Source organism: Amblyomma maculatum, chromosome 6 (assembly GCF_055883805.1).
Source record: "Amblyomma maculatum isolate TAMU_Amacu chromosome 6, ASM5588380v1, whole genome shotgun sequence".
In the NCBI taxonomy this organism is placed as follows: Eukaryota; Metazoa; Arthropoda; class Arachnida; order Ixodida; family Ixodidae; genus Amblyomma; species Amblyomma maculatum.
The window spans coordinates 45,675,455-45,696,291 of NC_139349.1; the positions used below are offsets into that span (position 1 = coordinate 45,675,455).

The 20,837-nt window shown below is 44.6% G+C and overlaps 1 protein-coding gene across 1 annotated transcript; it reads right to left on the bottom strand.

The window, feature by feature from the left end:
* Window positions 1-1,352: 1,352 nt before the first annotated feature.
* On the bottom strand, window positions 1,353-19,511 carry LOC146185635 (venom serine carboxypeptidase-like). Its single transcript, XM_084607887.1, has 5 exons — window positions 19,418-19,511; window positions 15,804-15,908; window positions 11,790-11,962; window positions 8,575-8,908; window positions 1,353-2,181 (listed from the first exon to the last, which is right to left on the bottom strand). Exons 1-5 carry the CDS (start codon window positions 19,509-19,511, stop codon window positions 1,358-1,360), a joined length of 1,530 nt encoding a protein of 509 aa, XP_084464013.1. The 3' UTR covers window positions 1,353-1,357.
* Window positions 19,512-20,837: the final 1,326 nt, after the last annotated feature.

Genomic DNA, 20,837 nt, shown 5'->3' on the forward strand with positions numbered 1-20,837 from the left:
ATGAAATGCTGTGCTGTTTAGTATTCCTTCGTACAACTTTACTTTTTTTTATTTCCATTAACAGAGCACCCATACAGCAGCGTATATAAAGACATTTGATGCGTAATGCTTCCCATAATATGAACCAAGGTTAGCGATGATACTGGCCGCAGTGCACATTGCGTGTGGCCTCTAGAATTTAACACAGTACGTATACAAATTAAATATTCAACAAGAGACGAGTTATCAAAAGTTTGAGAGTAAATTGGGCAAAATGTTCATTCCTCACCAAAGTACCGAGAGTTCGGACGTACTGTACATGGGTAGTATGACCAAAAAAATAATCCTCAATACTTTTTCGGCACTTTAAGTTTAAATAGATGTATTCCTTTGAGCTGAGAACTGTTCACCCTTCACATAATTAACAATTCAAATAAAAAAATTAGATGCTCTGCGCCTTGTAAAAAATATAGCCTGAAAGTGTTTTCTTTCCACAATGTATCGCTACCTATGAGAAAGAACTTCTTGCCTCATTAATGTGGATTCCTTTCTTTCAATGTTCGTCTCATCATGAGACCGTAGTAGATAGGATTGGAAGGGGAAAATATTAGGATCGTCGCTAGCGTTCATCCTTTCTCTCTAGGTTCTCTTTCCGTAGTACTTCGTTGTGTTTCCTTCTGGGCTGTACACCATCCTGATGGGTACTACTATGCGCTTAGATGCTCATCTAGGCATGTATAAGTCAACATCATTATTTTCCGAAACAAATATTTTTCCCCTTACCTTCCTTCCCACCACGGTACAGTACGTAGTCATTTCTTCGGCCCAAGACCTATTCACTGCTACAACTTCTGTGCACCGTGCAATAGGCCAGCTTCAGACGGCATTCTTAGCGCAAAAAAAAAAACACACACACACACACGCACACGAGAGAAAAGGAGGAACACGGGACAAGCACTCCCGTGTCCCTCCTTTTCCTTCGTGTGCGTGTGTGTTTTTTTGAGCTAATAATTGCGTCTGAAGCTGAAAACCATCTAGCCCGTCTAAAAGTTTTTTTAATAGGCCAGCTATACATATCACTAGACGCACAAAATGTTCCTTTAAAAGGCTAATTAATATTTGTGAGGGAAGGGTTGCTATAAAGCCTATAATGGGCTTTACCCGGGCATTTTTATTTTATGCCGGCTTGGTTGCACACGGCACCACGAATACGAGTTAAGCGATTTCAATGCGACCAATAATCCAATACAAATGTTATTGTTGAGCGACAGTATAGCAGACAATTCAGCTTCAAATTTTTCCTGACATAAATCAAAGTTTAGCTCGAAAAGAAATATATTCCTAAGTCGCCATTGTACACAAGCAGTAAAAAACCTATCTATTCGGGGTTGACAGATTTTTCGGAGAAGAGACCTGTGCCGTCGATGAAGGCAGTGATGAGGTCGAACATCGGCTTGGGCTGGTCGTAGGGCAACTCATGGCCACCGTTGCGTACCACCACGAAGTTTAAGTTCTCGACAGTCTTCTTGTAGCCGTACAGCTCTTTTCCGTCGGGGCTTCGCCACAAGTTCTGGGGAGCATGGACCCAGCGGTAGGCGTGTGACCAGGCCATCCGAGACAGGGAGTTCTCGGTCTGCGTAGTGGGAACACACATGTCCAGAGGACCGCTGTAGATGAGCACCCTGTAGCCGTTTTCCAGGACAGCCGTGAGCTGGGGCACAGCCGAGCGCATGAGGTCTTCGATAAGATAGCTAGCCACAACGTCGCGAGTCGTGCTCATCGGTCTTTGTCCGACATGAAGCGCTCTCCGGATTTCGGGCTTCTGGAGGAACACCTTGTACGCTCTGTTACCCGCTGGCTCTGTGTCAGTAAGGTAGTTGTAGTAGTAAGTATAGCCGGTGATGTTCCTGAAGAGCGTGTCATTGCCGTGCAAGATTCCGAAGTACGCCCTGTCGACGAGGTAGAAGCCTTCCTTCATTCGGTCCGAGCGGATAAGCTCGGCTGCCTCATTGCTAATGCGCGTCATGTAATCGGCGTCGTTGCGGTCAATTAGGCCAAATCCATAGATGACGTCACCGAGGAAGATCATATTGATTGGATCCGTCAGGCCGTTTCCGTATGCGATGCCCTGGAAATTGACCTTGACACGCATAGAATCTGTGTTCTGGTGTAAGGCAGCTCCCAGCGTAGGAACGTACTTTCCTGCGTGTTCGAAACAAAAACAAAACACAAGCACAATAATATATTTGTATGCTTTACGGCGGCCTGGAGGTGACAGAAGAGCATAATAGATAGTGGTACTACAAATGATGTTAATTCTTGAATACCAACTTTACAAATATTTGCTGGTGTGGAACATTTTAATTTTTCCCGGCACGCTCAGCATAAACTGTATCGCACTGCCAGTATTTGTTACTTTCATTTCATTCAATCGGCAGTCGGAGCAGTTCTTCATAATGAAAAAAAGGGAAGCACGGTAACATCCGACGGAATGAAAAGTCACTGTTTTACAGAAACAATAGGGTCCTTGTAATGCACGAGCCTGTTTTAGCGAATGGAAATCTCATTCTTGGTAACTGCATAAAATATATCTATTTCACTCACCTGCGAACCGAAAGTTGTAATAGTTAAGCTTGCGAAATAGAGCTAAACACTGAACGCACGTGCCTCATCACAATTGTGTACAAGTAGATAATGAAACAAAAAGAACCTATTTATCATCCCAATATGATGATGCTCCGAAAAAACAATTCACTCATCCTGGTAATCGGCGAAATCTCGCATCACCTTCCTCGTCTGTTGGTCCCCCCCCCCCCCCCCTCCTGATCTTCCGTCATATCTCTGTCAGGTTGACGCCCCAGTACGATCTAAACTGAGAGATATCAGGCACTAATTGTGTTTTGCGTCATTGTGATAGCGATTGTCACCTCACCTGCTTTCAAGGGAAACTACGTTGCAGGGCTCAGCCGCCCCTAAACTCGGAAGGGGCCCCATCAACTTTCCCGCTCTGCAAACTTCATGCCGCAGTCAGCGCAGGAGAACGAAGTTGTCGACTGCGTTGTCACAACAGCCACTTTTTAAGGAGGTCAGGATAAATCCCACCTGCTCGAAGTGGGTCTAGTACCAATATCATAGTGTGGACCACGAATTGGTTAGTGCAAAGTCCTCAAGAAAGGCGGCTGTGCGTCCATGCAGCATCAAGCGGACTCTTGCGATCACTCTTGTGCTGCTAAGTTAGATGAGAATGCTGCCGCCTCACAAAAAAAGCGATCCGGACACTTTCGGGAAGAATCTACATATGCGGTCATGTTATCCGTCAAGATGCGGTATAACAGTTTGAGAGTCATAGAAAGACGTTGCGGAAGGACCAAACGACGTCACTTGAAGTGACTTCAAATTAACATGAGGAAACCTGCGCCTCTATCACTGGCACTGCTCACGGAGCACCACGCTTGATAAGGACGTGCTCCCGCAGAAGCTTTAAAAAAATGACATTGGTAGTCGAAACTGCTTGCACCTCATGAAGTCATTTCGTAAGGTGGTCCACTATAGCAACTATATCATAGGGGTTCCCACTGGCCGTCTTCGGGGAGGAATTGAGTTGATAGATTTGTAAACATCAAACACGCACACAGGCGGCGTGGCCTGCACTAAACAGGTATTACGCAAACGAGCAATGCATCCCTCTTCAGACAGGTAAGACAGCAAGAAACCCTTTTATTGCGATAGCAATACTGTGCCAGGTTTCGTCCCATCGCGTTGTTCGGGGAACGGCCACGTTTGACCTTGAATAGCCTCGAAGAAGAAGAAGAAGAAGAGGAGGAAGAAGAGAGGATGAGGAGGAAGAAGAGGAAGCGGAATAAGAACGCTTGGTCACCGGTATTTAATGCTTTCGCTCCAAGCTTAGTTCAGCAGCATTGAATCCTTCTCATTTATATGTGGGCTGGTAGCTTACGCTCTCGCGTCATGCTCTTAAAGGATAAGCTCAAGTGCCTCCAATAATGTAGGACCTTACACAGATATGGCGTGATAGGGGAATAATGTAGCATGCAAAAGAAACTTCCGCTGTTGCTATCGCAATTCAATTAGGGTTAACTACAGTTAAACCACAACTAATTTTTTTATTATCGCTGCTCCCAAATTTTTATCACTACTTCTCACGGACTGTCTCATACTTTTGAGCTCCACCCGAGGCAGGTATAGGGGACAAATAAAGGCGCGTCATGACATCAAGACAGCGAACTGCAGGAAAATAGCAAAGGAAGAAATACGGTCATTTTCAGTTGACGACATGTGGCAAACGGGCCTATCGCATTTATAGTAAGAGCGTCTAATGAAAATTGCCATTTTCCTATATCAGGTCGAAGCTATAAAAAAGAGAGAGAGAGAGAGACGCAATGTTTACCGCAACTAAGTGCGGATTACACTGCAGAACCAGGGCTCGGCATGCATAGTTTAGCATTGCTTTGTTCTGCTGAGCCGGGACCTCGCGGTCCGTTGACTCTCGCTGTCTCCGTCATCTTGCCCATTGCTATGCGCCTCATTGAGCACGGCAATACTATTCCTCGGACAATTCAAACGAGTCCGGGTTCATGATAATCCGAGAAAGCATGCACGACCTTTGTCGAAACTTCTTCAGAGTGGGCTTTTGTGGGAAAACTCGCGCGTGCGGCGCTAATATTGTCCTTTTCGTAACATTCTCCTTCTCGCCAGGGTTCAAAACGAAGCCACATGATCAAAATTAGTCCTTCTGATTCCAGCTTTCCAGTTTTTAGTGCAAACTCTTCAAAAGGGATGAAGGGATCAAGACGACATCAGAAGCTCGCCGTGATACATTTGTAGTTTGGCACACCGGTTGCCAAAATGGCGCTGTGGTCTAAAGAAGTAGCCAACAAGACTGATCAGTTTTGCCTATAGGCCTTGGTTTAGCGGAAACCAACTGGCGGCGATGAAGTCTGTTTATTTATTTGTAAAGGTGAAATCATCATCAACATCATCATCATCATCATCATCATCATCAGCCTGATTATACCCACTGCAGGGCGAAGGCCTCTCCCATATTTCTCCACTTAACCCGGTTCTGTGCTAGCTGCATCCACTTGACCCCTGCGAACTTCTTAATCTCATCCGCCCACCTAAGTTTCTGCCGCCCCCTGCTGCGCTTTCCTTCCCTTGGAATCCAGTTTGTTACCCTCAGCGACCATCGGTTATCCTCTCTTCGCACTACATGTCCTGCCCATGTCCATTTCTTCTCCTTAATTTCCACTAGAATGTCGGTAACTTGAGTTATTTCTCTGACCCAATCTGCACGCTTCCTATCTCTTAATGTTACCCCTACCATTTTTCGTTCCATAGCCCTCTGGGTTGTCCTCAACTTAAGTAGAACTCTCTTGGTTAGCCTCCACGTTTCAGCCCCATAGGTGAGTACAGGCAAGACGCAACTGTTGTATACTTTCCTCTTGAGCGATACCGGTAAGCTGCTAGTCATAATCTGCGAGTGCTTGCCAAATGCGCTCCATCCCAATCTTATTCTTCTTGTTATTTCCTTTTCATGGTCTGGATCTGCTGTTACTACCTGTCCTAAGTAGACATATTCGCCTACTACTTCCAGTATTTGGCTACCTAATGTAAACTGCTGTTCCTTCCCGAGGCTGTTGAACATTACCTTAGTCTTCTGCATATTGATTTTCAAGCCTACCTTTCTACTTTTTCTGTCTAGGTCATCAATCATTATTTGCAGTTCATCCCCCGAGTTGCTTAGCAAAGCAATGTCATCAGCAAATCGCAGATTACTGAGGTATTCTCCATCTACCCTTATCCCTAACTGCTCCCATTCCAAGTCTCTGAATACTTCCTCTAAACAAGCTGTGAATAGTACTGGGGAGATTGTGTCTCCTTGCCTAACACCTTTCTTTATGGGAATTTTGTTACTTTCTTTATGCAGAACTATGGTTTCTGTGCAGCCACTGTATATATCTTCCAGCACTTTCGAGTACGGCTCGTCTACCCCCTGATTTCGCAATGCCTTCATCACCGCCGAGGTTTCAACTGGGTCAAATGCTTTTTCGTAATCAATGAATGCTATGTATAAGGGCTGGTTATATTCCGAGCATTTTTCTGTCACCTGATTGATGGTATGGATATGATCGATAGTAGAGCACCGTTTCCAAAACCCTGCTTGATCCTTTGCTTGATTGAAGTCTAAGGTTGTCCTGATTCTATTAGGGATTACCTTAGTAAATACCTTATACGTAACAGACAGTAAGCTGATTGGTCTGTAATTTTTAAGGTCCTTAGAGTCCCCTTTCTTATGAATGAGGATAATGTTTGCATTCTTCCATGGTTCCGGTACCGTCGATGACACTAGGCACTGCGTATACAAGGTGGCCAGTTTGTATACGCAGTGCCTGGTGTCATAGATCCAGGCAAACATTGGGCTTTGCAGAGAATGCAGGTAGTGTACAGCGCTACTGCACTGAAGAAAGGGATCCGTGTAGCCTTAGGCAAAAATCAAATATTAAACGTTACTATTTGTTAGTCGAAACGCTGGCACTCGCACACCGGGGGTTGTACGTTGACCTTATCAATGCATTGCCGCAGACCAGAAATGGCAGTCCAAAGTGCATAGCCATACCCTAGTTGTACATCATAAATACGTTACATGCTGTTCCGTTCAGAGCATAAAAGCTCACAGCAGCTGCTTCGCCCCAAAAGCCTTCCTCTCAAGGAAGCAGGCACCGCCATAAGGCAACAGATCTGTGTTGGTTGCTGACAGGTATATGAGTTGCGTGTCGCCGGCTTTGGGCATACATTCAGTGGAAGTGATAAAGGAGCATTCAGTCCTGAGGGTGAACTATTGTCGACGGTGGCCTCGTCAATTGCGTCAATTGGCCGAGATAGCCAAGACTGCGGGAGTGCTGCTGAACTACACTGGAGCGACCTGTTTTGCACGGCCTAATGCTCCTGTTGGTCAGCCGGGTCATATCCCGATGGTCGCGGCCCCGGCAGCTCTGTGAGAAGTGCTTGCTCCTCAAAAGGTGTAAAAACACCACACAATGACTCCTTGAGGCCTAAAACTCGTTTCGACAGCTCAGGACGGATGAACTGGGCGACTGGTTGAGCGAATGCCGGCTTTCATCTCCAGCAAGACGGGTAAGGTGACTCAGAGCATCCTAGAGCGATACAGCCGAAGCGCCCATTTGACGTCTTAGCATTCGATAACATCGGTAAACTAGGCCACACCAACTGAATTCACTGGCAGCTTCGTGGTACTTAAAATGCCTTTCGTGACGAGCCCCGTAACGTCCGAAGCAAGGTCCAAGATATTCTGAAGAACACTTCAGCAGGCATTCAAAGTTCGATGTAGTGCAAATGCTATAGGGTGGGCATCACCTAAGAGGGAAGACTATTCTTTCCCTACAGATGTGAAATCTGGCCTCAGGTTTTCTGTGACGTTGCTGCAAACATCTCGAGTTTTGCTAAGAATATGAACTACAGTCGCAGTCAAGTTATGCGAGTTCTTCTACCCACTAAATGAATTGGTAGCAATGAATTGAGCAAAGTACAATTTGAAGTCAATCAAACCGTTTTCAAGTCAGCCGGCAGTATTGATTGCAGGGCGTGCGGGGGAGCTGTACTGTGACATTCGCTAGCACCTGTTGTTGCTCTGAGACTCTGCACTGTAGGTGGTCAACGCTACCACAGAGGCCTTCGTTACGACTAATCTTTCGACGTGCTGTAGCGAGTAAAGAATATTAGCACGAATGACAGGCGACTCTCACCACGTGGCACTGGAGCTCACAAAACCATTGTTCGGGCCGTTCCCACATTTGCAGCAAGATAGAGGTAGGGGGCGGCATTGGGCTATCTATGTATACTGGGTGTAAACTTTATGTGCCTATGTAGCAAAAGCTACTAACTCGTAGCAGTTCACTGTGCTGCAGAATATAGTCTATTCAAATATTTTCAGGATAAGGCTCTGAGATATCATACAATTACAGAATAATTCTTGTAACTTTAAAATCACAATTATACTACATTATTAGCCGGCAGAGTGGCAGTCAGAAGCATTTGAACTTTAGAACGGTGCTCAGTGCGCGTACCGGTAGTTGCGCCGCCAGTCGGGAATCCCACAAAGCGTACGTGCAACGTAGAGAATACACGTCTGCTGCGTTCCTGAGGTGGATTCTGTGCGTTTCGCAATGCGCATGTAGGGTGAAATATTGATTAGTCGTGATTTCGGACACATAGAGGCCTTCTGTGTCATGTTTAAATGCATTTCTTGTTCATTACTGTATATTTTTCACCACTCTTCTCTATAATTCCTGTGGCCCTGATGGCAAATAAATAAAGAACGCACCTACACGCAGTTGGCAGCCCAAACATTATTTCTTCACTAAAGTACGAGCTCAAACCGAAACCGTAAATGAGGCCAGATTTGCCAGAACTACTTTGTGTTACACCATTTTGAGCAAGCCACGCCCTCATTGCCTTGGCCGCATAGCCACAGAAAATCAGTTATTTTCAGCGATAAATTTCCCAGCGTTACATAGCATCATGTATCTGTAAAAGATGCATTTCTATGGTGTCGTATACCTGCGTAGGACTCTCCTGTGATGTAGAACTCGTTCTGGACCAACTCGGCGAACAGGGTGAAAAACTGTTGCACGAATTCCAGCATATCACGGCCGATGTCGGTCTGGTTGCGTGCATACCCGGCTTCGTCCTCGGTGAAGCTGTATCCCGTGCCTACGGGCTGATCCACGTAGAGCATTGAGTAGCGCTGCGCCCATGTGAGCTCTCTGAACCTGGCCTTTTCTCCGTCCACCGACAAGTAGTAGGGGCCGTGTTCGTTGAAGAAGCCCATCATCGAAGTTGTTCCGGGCCCACCTTGGAGCCACAGCACCACGGGAGCATTCCCAGGATCACTCTGCAAACGGAAAAACATTAGCAAAGGGCATCCAATGAGAAGCTGTCACTCTTATTCGTTCCTATGAAACGTCGTAGGAATTCAAAGGAACGCGTTTAGAAGTTACCGACGCACGAACCTATAGTTTGAATAGCGTTTGAGGCAGCTTTTTGTTGCTCTTATTGTCATCAGTATCACAACCCACGTTTATTTCAGTATAAAAAAAAAAAAGGCCATTCGACGTGGACTATTGGTTAATGTTGCGGTGAGGCTGTCGTTAGAAACTCCTATCTCAGCAAATTGCATGACCCTGTTTCTCTAAATATCTATCTCCCAGGCCCTCTATATTCCCTTCGCAAACAGATTTTTTTTTTCATAACAGACCAAGGGTTACCTGTTTTCTTCAGTGCATGGCCTAGCTATTAGGTGTCATGAGGAGGGGTGAACAAAATGATTTACTTCGTGAGCATCAACTTCTCTTGCCCGCTAGCCTGCTGTATCTCGTAATCTACCGCGGACACTTCATCCCCTCCTCCATCCGAGCGGTAGCAGGGAAGAGAGGTGAGCGCGTCGCCCTCACTGCTCAATCTCGTTGCAAGAACACTCAAGGTAATGCAGCGTTCTATGTCCGTGCGGGGTCTATCGGACGCTTCTAGCACCAGACGCTCACCAAAACCTACTGTCAGAAACGCCAAATAAAATACCTAGCTTTAAATGACACCAAAATATGGAGTTGCAAACGCTTAAACTACTGAGTAAACAAGCTATGTACGGTTGTATGATGTCACATGACCAATGGCTTGATCGAGTTCAGAGGAGCTACCACTCGCGCAACCCATTTCCATGTGGAAGTGGGATATAAAATTCGAACACGTGGGACTATTGCACTCCCTGTTTGGAGCCCCGCTACCTAGAAATATCCCGAGCAGGCCTCTGAGAGGTAGTATGGGAGTACGCACTTCTCTGCAAACCAAGTCATGATGATCGCTTTGAGCTCGAAGCCTTCTCTTAAAATAAATGTCGACTGCTATAGGATATTTCATGTTGTCTAGGCAACCTAAAAAGCAATTGATCTCCCAGAATAAATCAATCCGTAGCGAGCAATATTGCCTCTCTCATAACTTCGCACACGCAATTTCATAATCATATAGCATGCTGCAATAAAGTTACGCTATAGGGTGTGAAAGTCGCAAGAATCTCATTGATCGTCTGAGAATTTTTAGCTTCCTCTCTTGCCCTTATAAAACGGTGGCCTAGCCTCCGAAACGAAAACGTTTTTCACGAAGGAAATCAAAAGACAAGGCCCGGCGAATAATTGTTGTCCTCACTTTGCTTTCTACACGCGTCTGGAACCATCATGAACGTGGATGATGTCTGCGGAACCTTTCCGCCTGTCTTTGTGTTGGGCTTGATGCAGCTCATAGTGACGTCAAAGGGAGACCACGTTGAGACTACCAATTTTTTTATTCAGTTGACCCACTTCTAAGATCAAGACTCCCTCCAAAATTTCCTCGCCAACAAAAAACTTTTTACCATCGACGTCGCCTGAACTGTGCATATACAAATGGCTTGCGCTGCCGTTTCGGTGAAATGAACAGTCTGTATTGTGACAACTGTGGCTCGATTGAAACTGTGGAAAATATCCTACTTGAGTGCCTTGTGAACTCTGACGAGCGTGCGTACTATGAACATAGCATGAAGACTCTCTCCCCAGTTCCTTTAGCAATGAAGTGCGCACTACGAACATAGCATGGAGAAGCTATCCCCAGTGCCTTTAACAATCAACAGTGTTCTGGGTCCCTTAGTCTGCCCTAGGCAACAGAGACTCGCAATGAACTTTTATTTATGTACTTGAAAGACATTGGACCTCTTGACAAACTCTAAATTCACCTTGCATATTTCTCTCAGGCATTTTTCAAGATGCGAGCTCTATAAGCACATTTTTCGGAATATGCATTTGATATGTTACATGGTATATGTTACATCACAGTTGTTCAGGTCTTGCAGCTATAAGAAACAATTCTCCAAGTACCATCAGAATAGCCTGCTTTTGGCGGTCCCAAAACAGTTGCAAAAACGCCGCAGTAAGTATTTCTAAATAAAATACAGTCGGCATTCTTTGATACTTTTTGCTGTAATCAAATACATGTAATACGGCAACAACTACGTACGATGTTCAAAGTTGGTTTTACATGCATATAACGAGGACAATTTTGTTGCGTTAGTTTTCTTGATTGTCCTGCGCCTGGCTCCGATCCCCAGTGTTGACACCGGAACATCATTACGACCAGCATTAGTCTGCACTGGACTATATTTGTGTGTGTGTGTGTAACACCAGCAATACGGACAAACTTGATGCGTATTGAGCTCTGAACGCTTCATTTCTCAGCTCATCTTATCAATGACTCAATGCCTGTATGGTTGCACGATAATTAAAAAATAATAATTAAAACACTGCCAGGATTGCAAAGCGTACGCGATGTATGCCAAAATTTGAGAATACTACTGCTCTTTTTACACGCCCTAACAAATTCACACGCGAGATAAAGGATTCCTACTACTACATCGCAAAATCAATTGACCTATGTGTCAGCACCCCCTCTGTCAGCCTAAATGCTCCCGAGATTGCATTTCTTAATGACAAATGAGTTTTCCGCGTACTTTTTAGGTGCCGGAGTTCTCTGCTTATCTTCACGTTTTATCACGCGCTTGTTTTCAAGCCCTGATTAGAATCCCTGAGGCGGCATCGGGCTTTGACTGTAATTTTCCCTTTTCTTGTAATCTTATGCTATTATTCGCTAATAAGCCATTCAGTTGCGAGTGAGCGCTTGTTTCGTGTTGTCTGCTTTGCAGTATTCGTCTTTTCCCGCTCGTTTACCATTAAAGAAAACACTGCACTTACCATGGATGGTACGAACCAAAAGAAAAGGTTGCTGTTGAATTGCTTGTTGACCGTTATGTAGCCCGCGTAAGTGGGCACTTCGTTATCGGCGCCGATGGGGCCAACCTTGCTGAGTGACTTGGCCTCGTCCAGCTTGCCCGCTTCGATGAGTGGCGTGAGGAAGAGCGGCTCCCCTGCGGAAAATGGCTTATGTCATTTTCCCGAGCTTGCCTTCGTTTAAAGAGCTCGGGAAACCGCTTCGAACTCCTTTCTCTTGAAGTGTTTTCTGCTTCTGCTGCTGATACTTCTACTACTGTGCACTGGGGGATGTTGAGATGCGGACTCCTATCTTCATACATGTACAAAAACTATCCGCAACTCTTCAACCGCTGTTTGAAATTTTGTGCTTCCCAGATTGAGTTCAAGAACTGAGAGAAATATAATCGTGCTGTGCTTTTCTTAAAACACTCTAGCATTGCGGCCGCATTTCGATGCAGGTGAAATGCAGAAAAAAAATGATATTTGACAATGCCAGGGTGCGTTAAAGAACCCCATCTGATCGAAATTAAACCGGAGCTCTCCACTATGGTGTTTCGTATAGCCAGCCATAAGCTCTTAGGTGCTGATATCCATGCATTCTATTATGCCAACATTTCTGCATGACCCAGCCGCGATAGCTATAGCATTCACAAACGTTTTTATAGAAACAAAATACGAGGTACACATAAGCTCCGCTTTTAAAAGTAAATGACGCGATAGCGAAGGCTACCACCCGACATATAAAACTCCCCTTCAACCAAGCCACATGAATGTGCCTGCGTGGCTTACGGGAAGTGTGTCCGACTCAGAACTCCAGGGTCCTGACACGCTAATTCTAATTCTGATGTCACCCTCCCTATGAAAGCAGAGGCCTCAGTTGGCAGCTCTTGCCAAGGCATAACGTTAAGCAACCCTACGTCCAATCAGCGCACAGCTATATCAGCCGCCAGCTATAATTTTTCTAGCTCACTGTGCAAAATATGGCTGTATTAATTTTCGAATCCTAGAAGTTTTCGAACAAGTATGTAATTTTTTTGTTGTGTACCACTACTCATGTGTGTTCGTTGTACCGTGGCACAGGCGCCTTGAGTGCGCTGTGCCGCACTCAAGGCGCAGAATATATTGTGTATAAAATAAATATATAATAAATAAACAAACAGGTAACCTAATAAAGGTCATCATCATCATCATCATCCTCAGCCTTACTATATATACCCACTGCAGAGCGAAGGCCTCTCCCATATTCTTCCAATTAACTCGGTGTTATGCTAGCTGCATCCACTTGACACCTGCAAACTTCTTAACCTCATCCGCCCATCTAAATTTCTGGCGCCCCGGCTACGCTTTCCTTCCCTTGGAATCCATTAAGCGACCATTGGTTATCCTTACTTCACGCTACATGTCCTGCCCATGCCCATTTCTTTTAATAAATGTAACCGGAAATAAATATTTATTATCATTAGTATTAAAAAAGCTAAAAACTGCCAGAGCCATGCTTCAAGCTCATAACGCCCACACCGACAACCCTAACGCTGGATGTGCCTTTAACTCTATCGCTTTAAAGCCGTGTGCTTATGCGAAACGTCTTTATCGTCGCTACTATTTTACAGGCCACAAAAAGTCAACAGAAATTACAGAATTACAGAACAGAATAGGAAACACATTAGTAGTTCCACAACCAAATTCTAGATTATTAGGATGTAAACAGAATAACATAGCGCCAAATGCGAACAGTACATACTATATACACCGGGTGTCCCATTAAAATGTAATGAAGCTTTTAAAGAGGACGGAATTCCCTAGCTCAGTAAAGGCAACTTAAGGTAATTGATGATATGGCTTAGCGTGGTCAACAGTACTCCTTTATTCTACAAAGCCTTTGAGTTAGCGTAAGCTAATGAACCAACGTTTAATTAGTGGCTTCAATAACTGTCAATTCTGAAATCATATATGATCTTGAGAAACAGCTGACAGCAATGTGTGCCAAATCAGTCATTTTCGTGTCTCCAGACAGCTGTGACCATCTGTTGGAGCATATCTGTCGTCCAGTGCGGACGCAAGGTGCCATTAGCGAGCGCCGTCCAAAGGAATGCAAATTGTGATTTGTTGGACGCGCCTTGGGAAGCTGAAGTAGCACTGCAGTCCCAGTTCTAATTTTCTAATTTTCCAATCTTCCAATTTTGGTAAAAAATATGTTTTACGCATGCAGAAAATTCGAGCAAACGATTCCCTTAGCTGTAATATGAGACAATCTACTATGGGTTTTAAGCTAATAAGTAGAAAGTTAGTTCATGTATCTCTCCAATATTACTAAACCTACAGGAACAAAAAATACGCTTCAGACTAGGTGGCGCGACTCCCAGAAGCCCTCATTTATTTACAATGGGGCAAGGACATTACGTCTTCTTAAAAGCTTCATTACCTCTACCTGCACATCCGGTATGCATAATTTGATATATATTTGTTTAATTAAACTTCTTCGTTACTCAGGCGCTAGCAAAAATAAACAAAGGAAACAGAAGGGAGTAGGCAAGATCGCCACTCTTTTGAATGAAGGCCATAATAATCTAAATCTCTGGAATAAAAATATATGGTACAATGTTTAAGATGCGGTTCGAAAAGTTTACCTTGAAAATTATTTTGTGATTTCTGCAAAAACTACACCTTTTTTTCCTGCAAAAAATAGCAGCTGGGGATTTTTCTACAGATTGTTTCTCTTCGGAGTGCATTTTAAAACTCCTCTTTTGCCGCCTTCAATTCTTTATTTTCAATACTTTTGTTCCCTCCTCTTCGTAAGCACGCAAACGGGTTGCACGCCCAGAGTATTCTATACTTGACTCATGCTTCCTTGAAGGCCACCCAAGCGAGAAAAGATTTGACGAACTGTCGCAAGAGAGATCACTACGTTCCTCGCAGTAGTTAAAAAACTGCGCCTCCTGAACGTTATTCAGAACATTACCTAAAGGCTGTCGGTGAATGAAGTAGAATGATGCGAACACAAGAATCACAACCCTATCAACCGAAGAGGTTGAAGCCTGTGTGCGGGCTTGAAAAACTGTCAGAGATGCTGGCTTTGATTGTGCTTCAAATGAATGATTTGGCAGGCGCCCTCCAAGCAAAATGACATCTAAACATGGTAAGTCGTTCCTTCTTGCGCCTTCGATAATGTGGACATTGTTGTCGCCTTATTTCATGAAAGGCACATTTGCAGTTGTCAAGATGTTTTTTAAGGAGTTGGCCAAACTCAAAAAGGAATTACGCATGTATTTGACATAAATTGTTGCCTCGTAGCCATAAAGACTGAACTGACTTGTCTACTGAAATAAGATAAAAACTCGTTCAGTGTGTCTGCTGTAGGTGTGCATTGGTAGCGATCTCCTAAGTACTAGAAAATTCATATGACAAATGTCAGAGAAATACATGTTCTTAGCAATGATGGACAACCGTAAGCGTTAGTATTCGCACCACTTACACAAAAAAAGGCTTGACCCAATTAATGTCTCCAAAACTTATGTTCATTTTCTTTAACGTGTAATTAAATTCACTTTGAATTCAGCTGTTTAATGAAGGGCTTATTGCAAACGTTTCATAGTTTTATATCTAGTGCAATTAGCTTGCTTCCCAAGAATTTTGTTTCGATAATAACGTACCTGGAGGGGCGGCTGCAAGTAAGAAAGTCACACAGTTATAGATAATATACCTTTTTAGTCGAAATTCAGCTCGCTTTTCGTATTTTTCTGCCACTGTGACCTGCTTAAAAAGCGAGACTATGCCACCGTCAACCGCTCAGCGGCACCTAGGCAGTCTTCAGCTTTACCTTGCACTTTGCTTTAACATGTGAATCATGAAATCCATCCCAAAACAAACGGACAAATAGAATGAACATCGTTTCGTTCGCCTCGAAGTACACCTCTCTTTAACGTATTACAGTCAAGTTACCAAACATAAATATTTGACAATATTTGATCTCATTAAGGTTTAATGAGTTTGTCTCACCTACGTCATCGCCACTGGCTCCGGCGTCAGAGGTCGAGCCCTCCTTGGCAGGAAGCCTGCAAAGCCACAAAAAGCAGCTTGATAACGTGGTGGAGATTTGCGGACCTTACGATCCCCCTCAGCTGCTTTTATTTCGAGCTTTTTAATGCGACAACGTAAAGGTTCGATTCGGCGGAAATTATGCCATCGCCGTCACAGGGAAATCGTAATTCACTCAGTTGCAGCGTTATGAATAATTAATCAAATTCAAATTACTTTAATAACACCGTACAGGATCTTCCGAGTGTGGTGAAAAAGCCAGAAAGAGCGATGTCTTGAATATAAATCATGCTGTTAAGAAATTTAATCGAATCTTTGACCTTGAGTCACGAATCAAACTGAGTAGCACTAGGCCTGAGACATCAATTCATTGCCTTCTTCCTAGCATGTTAATTGTTACATATGTTTATGTACAGGAACTAGCTATGAATAGTGGTTACTTACAAAGTAGCAAGCCGTTAATCTCGCTTGAGAAACTTGGCCCTCAGTAAACAAAAGAACGCAAACGCGGACCTGAGCACATCTAGTGCGTCTAAGAGGGTTCCAAGGAAAGACAGTATATCAATAATGTAAACCAATCTGCCAGGAAGTCATTTTCATTATAAGTGCCCTTCATCCTGAGCACATCTGGCCAAATGCATGCCAGAGTAAACGACAGGCTTAGAATACCGGCAGTATCAGGCAGGTGCGCGTACGTCTTTCAACAATTGTCTCTTACCCGTAAAGCAAAGAAAGTTCATGAAAGATTTCAGAACTTGGGGGACACTTGTATTGCCCTTTAGAGCATGACACTATAGAGTGAAAGGGCCCCTGACGTAGCTTAGGAGCCTTCTGGCGCACCCTTGCGCAGACATTGACTCACTTATTGCCATCACATACTACTTTGTGCCTCAGTTGACACCTACGCCTTTAAAACATATTAACGGCTATTGGTTGGAAGCTGCAAATCTGTATTTACAACTATACTAATCTTTCAATTCTATATCTCAAAGGTTGCGTCGAAAAGTGATTAATCGCCTTAGAATGCAATCTATCGGTTTTCTAATCTCAACTACAACTAGTATAATTACCCCTCAGAAATCAGCCTTTAAAGATAAATTCTGTAGCCTTCCTACTTAAGTAGTAAATTAAAACTAAAGCAGCTAACTATCAAGGTACGGCGATTTATCATTGCTAGCGGCTCCACGAAATAACATGGTGATGGAGCTCCGTATGACAGCCACTGAACTGATTTCCCACACGTAATTATCTCTCATTGATCAAACACACATAGCAGCTGTAGTATATGTGAATGATTCTGGAGATTTTGAGTAAAGATAAGTATACTCAATTTTGTAATCTGGGTTTTGGCGTCCGTTCTGAAATCGGCTGCGAATTTTGCCTTTGCCAGACATTGGATGGGTCGCGGAGATAGCAACTCGAACTGATGGCTCTGTCATTTTATGCGTATATAGTTATCTTCCTTACTAAAGCCATTGCGTTCAAGGCCCCAATCTCACAAAATTACGGCCTCAGTATGAACGAGAAATCCTGCCGTTTTAGGCGATAAATCAAGGTCATGCCTAATGCAAGTGACATGGCCGGGCACTGAGTTGGGTGTGTGGGGTGAGTTGGGGTGTGTGACACAGCGTGACATGAGAGAGTCGGCAGGAGCTGCGAATTCAGGTTGAACCTTTAAGATGGCCCCCGCCGCGCTGTCTCAGTGTTTACGGCGGCTTGGCTGCTGAACCCATTAATACGTCTACCGATGGAAGCGAAAAGCAAGGCAGCCGTTTGCTGTGCGATGTCAGTGCACGTTTAAGAACTCCAGGTTGCCAAAATTTCCCTGAGCCCTCCACTACGGCGTCCCACATAGCCTGTGTCGCCTCAGGACGCTGAACACTACTAAGCAAACAAACAACTATTCGATATTGATTGGAGCCTAACCATCCACAACCCTTGGATTCTGAGACACCCCTCAAAGATCATGCATTTTTCCTGCTTGTCATAAACAAAAAACAATATTTATTGAAACGTTCGCCCCATTTCTCTGATGAAAAAACATCTAAAAATGTTTCAGAATCCGCTATGCTTCCAATTTATAATTTTATAACATCTTGCAGCGATTTTCTGAAAAGTTATCTGAAGGACCATGCGGCAAAATCTTCGTCACTCACCGCCATAGGAAACCGAAGCTCAAGTTTCCCGCGCGACGGCAGCGTCGTATTCCCGCATTCCTGGCATGGTGGCGAAATGTTAAACGACGGAATGTCGCCGGAGCAGACGCTCCGCTAGCTTCCTGTGCACGTGCGTACACGTGAGGCAATCGAGTTGCACCTGGCGGTTATTTGGTGATTCAAGAGCACTTCCGCTCATGCGAAACGGAGCTACTATGTAGTATTGTGTCATGGGCAGCCAAAATAGTAGGCGAAGCAACAAAGACGAGGCTCACTTGTGAAACTTTGCAGATTCCCTTTTAAGCATTTCCGCAATACCTGTTTTCCAAATGCATGAGAGCGTTCTGAGAAGTCTCGCGTTCTTTGTGGAAACAAAACGAGCCGATTTCCCCCTTCTTCGTAAACTCAGAAATGTTGACAGTTGCAAAGACTGCTTGGAGAAACATCAAAAGAGTACGCAGGTTTAACACCACGTAAACAAAGTGAATGAGGCTGGAGGATTATCCTGTTCTTCGCTCCCCACGTGTCTTGTTTTGCCGATTTTCTGTGCTCTGTCCCTACTTTGCGAGTGCTCTGAAAGCACCTAAATCAACGGATATCCAGCATGCGACGTCCGCGATCAACAGTCATGTGTGAATGCGCTCTATACTTCGTCTCACAAGATGTTTGCAGCACTGCGAAAGGCACAAACATCCAGGCTCAATTAGGATCACGCGCACTACAGCAAGTAACTATGCTCCTACGCGCCTCTCACCCCCAAAATTGGCGGGGGTGCCAGTAGGAGCACAATTCTCTGTTATAGTGCGCAGGGCCGAGAGGCACATAGGAGTCCAATTGCAAGGGCTGCTCTGTGCTGCAGATATCTTGTGAGAGGAAGTATAAGTCCACATCTGCCTATAACCCCTGTAAGTTCATCGCAAGCATTGTAGTTGACTTACGCACAGTTGAATTCCAAGCCGAAGATTACTGAATATTGCTTAGAAGGATTTTTTTATTATAATTTATGCTTACAGATCGTGTCCGAAAACTTAGAGACAGAAAACTCGCTTCTGCAAAAAGACAGTTATTCTGCCGGTTACCATATGCGAGTACATATATAGGGGATATTATCATCCGGTCAGTTTCACGGTACCCTTCACGAATCTGCCAAAAACTCTCCACGAGATGGAGCTGTGTCACCACCTTGCGGTACAGTGGGGCACTTAGCGTGAATGCGCACTCGCATCGTCTCTACTGGTCGGCGATGTTTACGTACTCGCGTACGGCGTATACCCTTGATGTCTCTTTGTTTCGCTGTCCCTGTGCGCTTTTAGGCACGAAACGCTTTTAGCTCCGCTATCGGCGACCATCACGTCACGTTGAGCCAAAGCGGAGAGCCAACACCAGGGACTGATTTCCATCATCCGGACATCGATTTGCCTTCACCCTTGCGCCAATTAGCCGTCCTCCGAGCAATGATTTTCCGTCGTTCGAGCACCGATATTCCTTCATCCGGGAGCCGAAACGGGGACATCCTGGCACTGAACGAGATTTAATGAGGAATTATTCTCTATGGAAGGCCTCCTCGCCCTCCCCAAGGCTGGCGCACTGATGCCACACACTCAAGCACGTAAAACGCAGCCCGACGACTGCAGCCGATCTGGCAGCAGTTAGAAGTGCGTTGAGGGATTTGTAATCAAGTCTGTCAATGTACTACTGCGTCAGCTTATAGAGTCTTCCTTTTAAACGTGCCCCGCGGTGTTGCAGTGGTTACGGAGCTCTACTGCTGTGCCCAAGGATGCGCGATCGAATCCCGGCCGCGGCAGCCGCTTTTCGGTGGACGCCAACAGCAAGGCGCCCGTATGCTGTGCGTTGTCTGTGTACTGTAAAGAACTCCAGGTGGTCCAAATTCCGTAGCCCTCCACTATGGCGTCCCTCATAGCCTGAAAAACCATAAACCAACCTTGCTCACCGCACCCATGTGATTTTTTTTTTTTGCACTGTCTTCGCAGGAGCTAATTTGTAGCTTTCCCTTCAACGCAATTAAAATCAATTCTAGAAGGCCCTACATTTTGGTGTGTGTAATGTTCAAAATATTGGAGAAATTTCGAACGTCATTACACTCTTAATTTATCATTTATCAACTCCAAGCACAAAAATATTTCACAAATGTTTTCCTGCGTTTGAGGGCATGTTATCATTTTCAATACTGGCCTTTTGATCATTGGCGAAGCGGCGCACACTATCCAATTTACTGGCAATGGCTACAAAAAAACGCTTAAACAGGTTCCTCTGCGGAGAGAATTTCTGTACAGTGTCGGTGTGATCTCGTTATGGGCGAATAATTTGGAACAGTACTAGTGTTGTCAGCGGCGAGCCCGCCTCGTTGTCAGCGGTAAATTATCGGAGCTTAATCCTTGAGTCAAGGAGGCATACCAAACCAGGCGTTGCCTCCTCTCTTAAGGCAAATAAGTCCTTTCTTAGGCAAATAAGGCCGAAAGTTTGCTTCTTTGCTGGATTAGAAGCTGCTGGCACAAAAAACAGCCTATTCTTTCGCACTTCGTAGTGCTCGGCAGTTCGCCTATTATGCAAGACATACGCAGCGGCTTCGACTTACATAGAGGACGAGGGATAGCGCATGCGCATTGCGTTGCTCGTAAAAAGACAATTTCGCATGGCATTTTTTTTTTTTTTTCAATTCATCGCCCTGCTAGCATATCCTGTATTACTTTACGATGCGAAATGTGCTCGCTCGAAGTAATACTAAATTTACCTGTCTGAAAACCGCAGAACTGTCACATACGGGCACATTTGTGAAAAGGTGATGGCAAAAAATGGTCACCAGGTAAGTGTGAAAGAA

Excerpts from the sequence above, each read along its gene's own strand:
- LOC146185635 (XM_084607887.1), bottom strand. The coding sequence starts at position 19,511 with ATGTCCCCGTTTCGGCTCCCGGATGAAGGAATATCGGTGCTCGAACGA. Across the intron at positions 15,909-19,417 it reads TAATTGGCGCAAGGGTGAAG|GTCCGCAAATCTCCACCACG; the intron begins GCAAATCGATGT and ends GGGGATCGTAAG. Across the intron at positions 11,963-15,803 it reads AGCCAGTGGCGATGACGTAG|GGGAGCCGCTCTTCCTCACG; the intron begins GTGAGACAAACT and ends CATTTTCCGCAG.